Source organism: Pinus tabuliformis, chromosome 3_1 (genome assembly GCF_031772625.1).
Source record: "Pinus tabuliformis cultivar Carrire ecotype Pingquan chromosome 3_1, CPIR1, whole genome shotgun sequence".
Lineage (NCBI taxonomy): Eukaryota > Viridiplantae > Streptophyta > Pinopsida > Pinales > Pinaceae > Pinus > Pinus tabuliformis.
This window is the reverse complement of record NC_142301.1, coordinates 774,077,456-774,089,407: the sequence shown is the minus strand read 5'-3', so window position 1 is coordinate 774,089,407 and position 11,952 is coordinate 774,077,456. Positions and strand designations below refer to the sequence as shown.

Genomic DNA, 11,952 nt, shown 5'->3' with positions numbered 1-11,952 from the left:
TTTAGTTTTAGAAATCAAAACTCACCTCCACAATCTCTTAGGATCGATCTTTGATAGGTGGATAATCTTCTCTTGATATCTATCAATGTAGTGCCCCTTTTCCTCTAAATTATGGCTTTGTATCTTTTTATCTTATCTAATTTTAAGCACTCAATGGAAGTATCCATGATGGATTTTCTACCATTTTCACATTTGTTGTCATACCATGGGTTGACTATCCTATTTGTCTTTTTCCTTAGCACTTCAATATAGAATTTGTTAATGGAAGTAGAGAGATTTGTCATAAAATTATGATATTGGTCCTCAATATTGTTCTTATAGGATAGGATATTTAGTTCAAGACCTTGAAAAAAGATTAACTTTATTTTCATCAAAATGAAAGTATCTTGGGTTACTCCATTTTTCCTCAATAGAATTTTTGTGCAAGACAAATTTTAGGGTTAGGGATAATTTATTTGTATATGGGGATATCTAAAATCACATAATCTATGACATTATTGCCCAACCCATGGATACAAGTCATCTGGTAAGATTTAGCCATCTGGTATTAGATCCTAACTGTCATATAACTTGATTAGCATGCCATACAAATTCATTTTCTTTTCTACTTATTAAGGTGAGAATACAACCTTCATTTCTTATAATGTGAAAATCTTGTTCTAAGATTTTGCAAAGACAATTCTAATCTAGATTGTTTTAATATAAGTAATATAATTTGCATTAATTATTATGGGTAAACACATATTTAAAAATACTTAAAGAATTAACTATTATCAAATAAAACAATTGCTAATTTTTATGTAAATAAAATTAAAAATAAAATAGAATATTTTATTTCATAAAATACAAATAAAACAAAATATTGTGTTTATCAAATAAAACAATTGCTAATTTTTATGTAAATAAAATTAAAAATAAAATAGAATATTTTATTTCATAAATTACAAATAAAACAAAATATTGTGTTTAATTATTTTAACTTAAGAAAACTATTTTTATTTGTGATTTTATTAAAAGATAAGAATAATATGATTTTATTAAAACATAGAATTAATTAATTATAGCTGGGTATTATTTGAAAACTTTATAATTATTTATGAGTAATATTAATAAAAAATAAAACAATATAATTTTCAAATATTGTGAAATTTAATTAAAAAAATTAAATTAATTAACTGTTTAATATTATAAATTTTGTTTCGAAAACTATATATAATTTATTATTTAAATTTATCTTAAAAAAGTAGTTATATATAAAATTTAACTTTATTATAAAAAATATATGATTATTTTAATAGTTATATTCAATCTACATTTACGCTTAAATTAAATTTATAATATGTTTTATTGTTTATGAATTAATAGTTGTAATATTAAAAATTATAAATATTAAAAAGTGATGAGAAATTCTTAATAACTTATTCAAAAATAAAAAATATAAAGGAAAATGTAAATTGTTCAATAAAAAAAAAGTTAAGTGACTTAGGCAATTTCAATAAAATTCAAATATGATTCACCCTAATAATATTTTTGACTTCAAGAAAAATACCACATCCATCTACCAAAAATGTTTGCTTTCCAGAAACACTATGCCTTAAAACCACACCTCCTTCAATTACAAAACGCTTTGACACCACACCTCCTTCAATTGCAAAATGCTTTGAGAATCTCCACTAAATAAAGTACAAACTTCCCTAATCCATTTTCAAAGCTTTTATAAGTATCTTTAAACTTGTTATGTATTTTTTTTTCAAATAGTTTTATGTTTTTAAAGTGTTAGACAATATCTCCCAATAAATAAAACAAACATTTTGATTAAATTATATTAAAAAAATCGAACTAAATTATATATAAAAACAATTTTTGAATATATAATTAACTTACTTCTAAAATATTCTCCCCCATGAACTTCCACATTTTCATTATATTGCTGAGAAATTTCCATTTTTTTAAATTTATATCAATAAACAAATTTTTTTTTTTCTTAGTAAAACTATGCTACTAAATTATATTATATACAAAGAAACATTACAGACAGAGAAACATGTTGCCCCAGGCCGACTGTGGCACTGTGGGCTTCCTTCCAGGGGCGATCTTTCCTTCCGATTTGCAGCCAGTACATCGAAACACATGATAGTTTTCATTCCAGACCTTGAACACCCACGCAGGGGCTATGAAGCAAAAAATTACCCTCGCAGGGGCGACCAACTAACTGAAACAAAGCGTGCAGAAACCTGGACCCGAACCTAAAAAACTCAGACATAAACATGTGACTACTCCCATACTCAGACACAGATAACATACGAGACAGAGGACTTAAACAGAACCTGAACAAAAAGAAGGTTGACGCAGCCTGCTGCTGAGTGCTACTCCTCAGGCTTTTCCTCCACGATTGGAACCCATCCATACTCCTCAGAGGCGCCTTTCCCTTCTTCCTCTGCGGCTTTCCTAGAGGACGACGCTTCCGGCTTCTGAGATTGGGCGGGAGCCTGCTCCGGAGCTCCTCCCGGTCCCTCCTCATCAATTGCCTGATGCTCTGTGAGTGGCGGTGCCCCGCTGCCCTCCCCATCTTCATTGTCCCTGGTTTCCTTAACGAAGAGGACGGAGAGGTGAGCACTAATGCTTCCCAGAGTAAAAACAGCGGTGCCAAATGCTGGAAGGGAGGGTGGTTCTGAATTGGGGCTGCCCGCATCCATGAATTGGGAGGCCTGCATGTGGGAAGCCCCGGCTCTTCTATGACAGTAGCAGCAGCAGCAATGGTGGTGGGTGTCCGCTGCTGGATGGCGTGAGGAGCTCCCTCGACCCGAGCCTCGTCTACATGGCATCCTCTCCCTTGGCTTGACCATTTTGATTGAAGAGCTGACGGTGAAAAACAGAGATTCTGTTGCTGGAAGCTCCTGCTCGAGTCTCCTCCCAACGCAGCACAGTAATCCTTCCTCGTCTCTTGGCAATAACACCATACAACCCGCACCTCGGAGGACAGGCGCGAAGAATTCCTTGGCAGCCACAACGCCTGTAGCATCCACAGCGTCGGCCAGAAGAAGGAAATTGCCCAAACCAGCCTGCGCAGCGAGCCTCTCACTCTGAGAATGGTTCGACCCCCTGCCCATCTCAGATATAACCAGCTCGACATTCTCTTGAGCCTTGAGCGCCATAAATGCTCTCTGAAACCGCACCAGTTCACCTTAGGATTCATTGATAACGCGGAGCAGATGCCTCGGTATTTAATACCTCGGCGGCGTTCTGAATGTCCTTCCTGATATTCTCACAAGGTGGCACATGTTGGCCATGTGGCCTCCTTTCCTCTGCCGTGTGAACACCCGCATCCGGGGATATATCAATAAACAATTTATTTGACGAACAAAATAATTATGCAATTAATAAGTTTATTTTTTATTTATAAATTATTATTGTTGTTAAATTAAATAATGAATTTTTTTTACAGTACCGTCTATTTTAATTTTTTTTTTAATGAATTAATATATATATATATATATATATATATATATATATATATTTTTTTTTTTTTTCTCAACTAATTTAACGTCTTTTTTAAAATTATATTCATTAGTTATTTATTCCTTTATATATTTAGTTATACGAGCTATTCTATTATTCATAATTTCCATTTATCTATAAAATAGTCAATATTTTTAATTATTTATTAACTCATGAACCAATTTAATTAAAATTAATTTATACTCATAAATTAGATATTTAGGTAAAGGTAAGGTCCCTTATTTTAACTTCTGGTTTGTTTGACATGGGTCCCGAGTCCAATTTAATAGTTACCCTTGTTAACCGTTGGAAGCTCTACTCATACTATTTAACTGGAAAAGATGGATCTGATTTTTCAACTTGTTCAAACGATGAACCACACTCGTTGGTTCGAAACACGTCGACAAATGATTTATCTTGTGATTTACGCCGAAAAATTTCTCTTAAACTTGATATGGATCACAGAAACCTCAATTCAACAAATGAAACACTTAACCTAAAACATTATTTACATTAATTGTTTAAACATTTTTATATAAATTAAAATTTAAATATATATTTAATTACAAAATATTATTTTATTTTTATATAAATTAAAATTTAAAATATATATTTAATTACAAAATATTATTTTCCCCCGTGCTAAAATAATTCAAATAAATAATAACGATATGTAATAGGGCGCGAGTGCAATGTGATATGAAACGTAAGGCAAGTGCTATTTCATGGACTATAGCATCATTAATGCTATAGTCCACGTAACCCGGAGAGCCCATCCCATGCATGGATGCATGGATGCACATCGACTCACTCACCTGCAGACCGTTCCTGCCCGTTCCGGTTCCTGCCCGCCTCCGGCGCCGGCCCGCCTCCGGTTTGAAGACATAATGGCAAGGCTCCACGGTTCAGCGTAATCAATGCAAGTAATCACGCCATTAATTTTATTCAAATAACGAGCCCATTTGAATTCGAATTCAAATTTGAATTCAAGCGCCCAAAATTCAGCGCTCATCCATATTTCAGCAACCACGCCCGCTCTTTTGCATATTGATTCCCTGTTCAGTGTTGTTTTGTCAATGAAGTTGCAGACGATAGAATATCATGACCTCGCCCTTCAAATTCGGTATGCACCTGGAGTACTCATCTGTTTTCTTTATAGGTTTTATGTTGCGGCAAATTCTTCAATGGTGTCATGCCTATTGGGACCTCAGCAGCTCCAACATATCTTCCTCCTCATTCCTTCAAAACACAAGATTCCCGGGGAAATCCCAGAAACTTCAATCTAATAGACGGGGGAGTTGCAGCTAACGATCCGGTAAGTCGCGGTGATATATTTTTCCATTGCCATCTCAATATGGTTTAAATTTCAGTTTTCAAAGTCACAGCGTAACAGTTTTGGTAAGGGGCCGTGAAATTAATTTGTTGCCCTCTAAAATAATCTTGCAAACATTACTTGCAGTAAACCATGTGTCGAAAGAAATTGTATTTCAGTTTTCAAAGTCACTGCGTAACAGTTTTGCCTAATGGGTTGCGCAATTAATTTGTTGGCCTGTAACATATTCTTGCAGACATTACTTGCAGTAAACCATTTGTTGAAAGAAATTTCCGCTCGCAATTCGAATCCACCATTGTCGAAACAAAGTATTGATTTAAATTTGATCGAGAACGAGTCTAGCAAGCTTCTAGTTCTTTCTCTTGGAACAGGACAAAAAGTAGCTCGTTACAAGGCCACCGACGCTGCAAAATGGGGCTTATTTGGATGGTTAACTAAGAACGGTAGATCACCTTTAATTGATATTTTATTGCAATCAAGTTCGGATATGTCGGACATTCACGAATTCTTCTGGTTCAAAACCATTAACATGCATATGTATCTCAGAATCCAGGTACTTTTCTTGCACCCTCCATATATAATTCACCCATAGATTTTGTGAAGTTGAACAAATCTATATTCGAGATATCTAACACAATGCCTCATTGTGATCAGGAACCGCAGCTGGGAGATCACACTAGCTCCTTGGATCTGTCGACGGAGGAGAATCTAAAAGCCTTGAAAACGATAGGTAGCGATCTCTTGGCCAAGCCTGTTTCAAGTGTCAATATCGAGACGGGCTACTATGAGCCAATGCCAGAGCAAGACTGGAAGACCAACCATGATGCATTGATCAGGTCATTTTAGTTCTTATTGAATACGTCAATTTCAATGAAAATTGCTAAATCAAGTTTTATGACAGAAAATGGTTCATGTGAATTGGTTTCACCGTTAATATTGTATTGATTTGGCAGGTTTGCGCAGCTACTTTCACGTGAAAGAAAGTCACGATCAACTGCTGCTCCTAGTGGCTAAGACTTAGAGTCCTGAAACTTTATGAATGATAGTTTTCCTCAGTTTATGAATGTTAGTTTTCCCTTATGAATGTTGTACTTTGTTCGAAGATGATCTTAACTTCGATATGTAATGTAACTTTGATATCCAATTTGAAAATTGAGGCTTTCTGCATATTTCATTAATATATTGATTTTGAAAATAATGTTATTTACCATGCCTTTACTAATATTTAAAGAAAAAGTCACACAAGAATTAACATAGTAATATTTACATTATTAATGAAATCATTGAGCTCAAACTTTTAAGGTATATATGTAATTTCGTTTTCATTTTAATTATTAATATTATTAAAATTTTCAATCTTATTATCATTAATTCGGTCATGCAAACCATCTAGACCCTGTGTGGACATAGACACATCTTAAACGCCATTTAAATATGAAAGATCCCCACTCTGCTTTTTATGTGGACATCCCCACTAAGATTTTGGTAGAGTAGGATATCTTTGTGATACATATGGCATAGAATATAATATTAATGGTATGGAGATTTTTGTGGGGGTGGGAATAGCCTATGTTCCCATGAGTAAATTTTTCATATCATTCATTTAGTTGCATGGATTGCATTAAAATTTTTATGGTATTCTTTGTTTTTAATTAATATTTTTTTAATTTTGGATTAATATTTTTAAGTCATTTGATTCTACTTATGTTATTAATATCACATTTTTTACACCTTTTTAAGAAAAAAATTTAATATTTTATTTTTTAAAGTAAGAATGTCCATTTTCACTTTCTTTTTCTTTATGTTTTCTAGCCATTAAACATTTTGCTATGATTTATGATTTTGTTGATAAAAATGTAATTTTTAATTTTCTAAATTTAATTGTTGAATCTATAAATGGATTTAATTTCTTGAATAATTCTAATTCTACCTACAAAAATTCTTCTAGCTTAATTTTTGTTAAAACCAATTTTAAAAATGTAATAAAAAATGTTTGAAAAGTATAATATATGGACTACTAGAAAGAAAAAGACAAGTATAAACATTTTATATTTTATACCTTTAAAATATGATGATCTAACTATGTGTGACATTGTAATTGTCAATTTATAAACTACATTTTTGAATGCGTAAATGGATTTAGCACCATTAAAAACAACCATTGCACTTTAATGAAAAAAAATAGTGAAAAAATACTCCAATAAAAGTTAAGAACAATAATGTTAAAATATTACAAAGAAAACAAAAATTCCTACACATTTTTATTTTTTATTTTTTTCTTACTATCAATGGTGAAATCTAGCTATCCATTTGATGGTAAAAATGTAATTTTATCTTTCTTTAATTACATTTTTGCATGCATAAATTAATTCATCACCCTTAAAAATATTTATTTGATCACTACTATGTAATCTCAAACATTAATATCTTGAATTTTAGCAATTATTTTAATTTTTCCGCCAGAAGTTGTCAGCAAAAAAATGTCTAAGCTGTTACAAATCAAATGAAAATTTAAAACATTTTATATTCTAAACTATTTTAACTATTATTTTTTAAATCCAACTAAATTTTTATTTTCCATTGTTTAAATTACATTTATTATTATTAGTAGTATGTATAAACCAATTCATAATCCTAAAAATCCTCTATTTTACCAAAATTTACCTTCAACCACAAATATCTACAATTATGAAAATTTATATAATTTTTGGACCTAATTTTGAGAAAACTTATGTAGAAAAATATTCCCATAAAAAAATTCAAAAAATAAGATTTTTATCTTGCTACAAAGAGAAGGAAAAATATAACATTCTATTGTATAACATTTTATAATGATATGTAATGAAATCCTGCTATTTTCTAACCATATATAATGAAATTCGACTATGTAACAGTTTGAAATATGATAATTTTCATTGAATAAAGTAGACCTTCTTTCACTTATATTATCTAATCTCAACCACTGATATAAGTAAATTCCAAAAACTATTTTCACTATTTTCGACATTTTGGAAAAACGTAGTTGGAAATATGATGTATGAGGTTGGTGAAAATGGGGTGGTAGTTTGGAATTAGACTACTGGCTAACATTGTAACCAATGAGATGCGCGTTGATGGATCTTATATGTGGAATTTCCCCCTGAGGGTCCCGCTTATCTGACCAATCACTATCAGCCCTTCTCTCACTTTCCCTTTTGTTAAGAGCTTCAATCTGCGCCATTGATCTCACTTCACGAGATCCAATAGATATTGCATCGTTCTCTCACCAACTTACTTGAATGATATCCACCGTAGATGTCACGTGGATTCTTGCACGAATGATATAAGGACGAGAGTGCGCAAGAAAAGTGGTTTTCTTGTGCTACGTGTCGACCGCTAAGGTTGATTGCGTGAATTTTCCAAATACCATTTACGATCTTTTGGGCGCATGAGATGCCACTTCCCGTTTATCAAATACAACCCACGTGCTTAATTCATACTTTAAGGAAGATGCGTAAGGAAAGGTTTAGCGCTTAAGCTCAATATTAACTCTTAATACTAATTGACTGTGAATTATAAATAAAATGTTTAAACAGAGGAAAATACCCAATTAGGGTCTAGAATTCCATTACACAGTCATAAGAGAATTTATACACCAAAACAATACTTCCACACCACACTTCAATCAATTATTCAACAAAATCAAAATTAGAGAGTCTTGGCCCTCCTGGCTCGATTACAATAGTCTGTTTGACTTATGTTCAATCTCAAACCCTATCTCTCACTCAAAAACTCTCGCTTACTCACCATGTTATCGATTATCTAATCTCTATCATTACATTCTTTCTTCTTTTATGAATCAAATCCTATCCTAACTTCATTTACAACTCGATCCCTATTTTTAATAGTCTAACAATCAAATCCCTATTTGCAAGCTTAGTGACACACCTATACTAACAACTTATCTCCTATTCTAAAAATAATACAATAATCTAATTATTACAATAATTGAGATAAAGATTAATTCAAGAGTTCCAACCCTCTCTACTTATAATTGATTTTGACCACTCAGGTCAATGAAATTCATTTCTTGTTAGCCACAACATGTGAACATACAATCATTTTGCTAGCTAAGTCCATATGCTCCTGCATTAGACTCCCGAGGAAGGAAATAATCCTTCAGACTTTTAGGATTTAGTCCATACTTTTATAACTTTGGTGCTGTCAACCAGCTAACATCCTTTATTGGTTGTCCATTCCATTTGACTAAATACTTAAAATAAACATGTCCTTTTGTTCTTTTAGTAACTATTTTCTCCAAAATAGCTTCCACCTCTTTCTTGACTGTCTTTGGCATTTGTTCTTCCCAATTTAAAGTTTGAACTTTATCTCCTGCATGTTCCTTTTATAGTTCTGACTCTGTCTCCTTGTACGGATATAAATCTACAACATTGAAGGTAGGTGATATTCCAATCCCTTCTGGAAATTCAATTTCATAAGCATTAGTTGAAAGCATCCTCACAATTCTACATGGCTCTATCTTTTTCATCTTTAGTTTATTGCAAGTCCCAACAGGAAATCTTTATTTTCTCAAGTATACCATCACTAGATCTCCCACTTGGAATTCTTTTTCTTTCCTCATGATATCAACTCTCTCTTTGTATTTGCTGCTACTTTGCTGCAATCTAGCTTTCACATCTTCTTGTAGTCTTTGCATCTGCTCTGCAAACTCTTCAAAATTTTCATTTCTTGTCTCCTGTTTTCCAAAACTTTTGAGCTCATATGCGCCTCTTGGATTCATTCAAAAAATAATATGAAATGGCCTCATCCTAGTACTGCGGTTTGGAGTGTCACTATAAGCAAACTCATCTTGAGCGAGTGCTAAATCCCAATGCTTAGGATTGTTATATGCTATACTTATCAATATGTTTCCCAAGCTTTTGTTTACCACTTCGGTCTGTCCATCTATTTTAGGGTGATATGGTGAACTAAAACTAAGGTTGGCACCTATTTTATCCTAAGAGTTCTCCAGCAATTCCCAACAAACTTTGTATCTCTATCAGACACAATACTTATAGTTAATACATGTAACCTTACAACTTCTGAAAAAAATAGATTGGCAAGATGTGTTGCATCACTTGTCTCTTTACATTCAATGAAACGTGCCATTTTAGAAAATCTATCTATCACAACGTAAATGGAAACATTCCCTCTTTGGGTTCTAGGTAATCCAAAAACAAAATCCATACTAATTACATCCCATGGTCGGTCTGGTATTGGAAATGGTTGGTACAATCTTGTATTTTGGCTTCTCCCTTTAGCATGCTGACAGATCCTGCATTTCTCGACAAATCTCTTAACATCAGTTTTCATCTTTGGCCAATAGTAAAAATCATTTACCTGCGCAAATTATTTGTCTTATCTAATGTGACCAGATAATACTCCACTGTGTTTCTCCTTGATTATGTTTTCCCTCATAGAACATTTGGGAATGCACAATTTGTTACCTTTAAACAATAAACCTCCTTGGATAAGATAATCTAACCACTGGCTTCTATTATCAACTACCGGATTTTGTACAACTACATAAATATCTTTGAATTCTGCATCATCTTTATATGTATCAACCATTTCTTCAAATCCTACAATGCCAACTCTTAATTCTTACAAAATGAAATTTACCCTGCTCAAAGCATCAACAACTTTGTTCAACTTAACACTTGTGTGTTTTATCACTAAAGTAAAACTTTGTAAAAACTCTACCCGCTTGGCATGATTCTGGTTAAATTTTGGTTGATTGTTTATGAACTATAATGCATGATTGTTAGAATACAATACAAACTCCTTTGGTAGCAAATAATGTCTCCATTTTTTTAAAGCTTGCACAATAACATAGAATTCTTTGTCATAAGAAGAATACATCTTCTTAGGTTAATTTAGTTTCTCACTAATGTAGGCTATTGGTCTTCATTCTTGACTCAAAACTGCTCCTATTACAACTCCACTAGCATAAGTTTCAACTTGGAAAACATTCCCAAAATTAGGTAAAGCTAAAACTGTTTTCTCTATAATTTTCTTCTTCATCAACTTAACATTTTAGTCTACTGCTTCTGTCCACTTGAATGGCGAATTAGTCTCTTTTATTGTTTCAAAAATTGGTGCACAAATCTGACTAAAACTTCTGATAAACTTTTTATAAAAACTTGCAAGACCATGAAAGCTTCTTACCTCAAATATGTTTCTTGAAATAGGTCAGTTCCAAATTTGCTTGGACTTTCTCTAGATCCATTTTCAAACCTTCTTTAGAAACTACAAATCCAAAATAGATTAATTCTTCTTTCATGAAACTACATTTCTTCAGATTTATCAACAATTTCTCTTTCTGCAGATTTCTTAAAACCAACTTAAGGAGCTCCAGATGTTCTTTTCTTTTAGTAAAAAGTAAAATATCATCAAGATAAACAATGACAGAATTTCCTGCATATTCTTTCAAGACTCCATTCATCAATCTCATGAATGTGCTATGTGCATTGGTGAGTCCCAAAGGCATCACTAACCACTCATATAGCCCACTGTTTGTTTTAAATGTCGTCTTCCATTCACCTCCTTCTATAATCCTTATTTGATGATACCCACTCTTCAGGTCTATCTTAGTAAAATATGTTGACCCATTTAAACAATCCATCAAATCATCCATGTGTGGTAAAGGAAAATGATACATGATTGGGATTTTGTTTATCACTCTGGAATCTGTACACATATGACATTCACCACCTTTCTTTTTACTGAGTATTGTTGGTACAGAACATGGACTGAGACTCTCTTTGATTAATCCCTTATCCATTAGTTCATGTATTTGTCTTCCAATTTCTACATTTTCTTGAGGAGTTAACTTGTATGTTGCTCTATTTGGAAAACTTTCTTGAGGTATTAGATCAATATGATAACTAATACTCTTGACTGATGGCAATGCATTTGGCAACTCATGCACAATAATATCAACAAAATCATTCAACAGAGTTTTGATTTCTTTAGATAAATCATCTATGTTTGTGGAAGTTAAAATTACCTTAGGTCTCATCATGATAGTAAAATGCATTTGTTCATCCTTCTTGACTTCTTGCAGCAATTCTTTCCCACTC

General features: G+C 32.5%; 1 protein-coding gene across 1 annotated transcript; it reads left to right on the top strand.

Moving 5' to 3' along the window:
• The first annotated feature begins 4,690 nt into the window (after positions 1-4,690).
• On the top strand, positions 4,691-5,845 carry LOC149189678 (patatin-like protein 5). Its single transcript, XM_089410306.1, has 4 exons — positions 4,691-4,813; positions 5,067-5,384; positions 5,486-5,667; positions 5,785-5,845. The coding sequence occupies exons 1-4, from the start codon at positions 4,691-4,693 to the stop codon at positions 5,843-5,845; spliced, it is 684 nt and encodes a 227-aa protein (XP_089266432.1).
• The last annotated feature ends 6,107 nt before the right edge of the window (positions 5,846-11,952 follow it).

Coding starts and splice junctions, on each gene's coding strand:
- LOC149189678 (XM_089410306.1), top strand. CDS start 4,691: ATGCCTATTGGGACCTCAGCAGCTCCAACATATCTTCCTCCTCATTCC. Junction 4,814..5,066: donor GAGTTGCAGCTAACGATCCG/GTAAGTCGCGGT, acceptor ATATTCTTGCAG/ACATTACTTGCAGTAAACCA. Junction 5,668..5,784: donor AACCATGATGCATTGATCAG/GTCATTTTAGTT, acceptor TTGATTTGGCAG/GTTTGCGCAGCTACTTTCAC.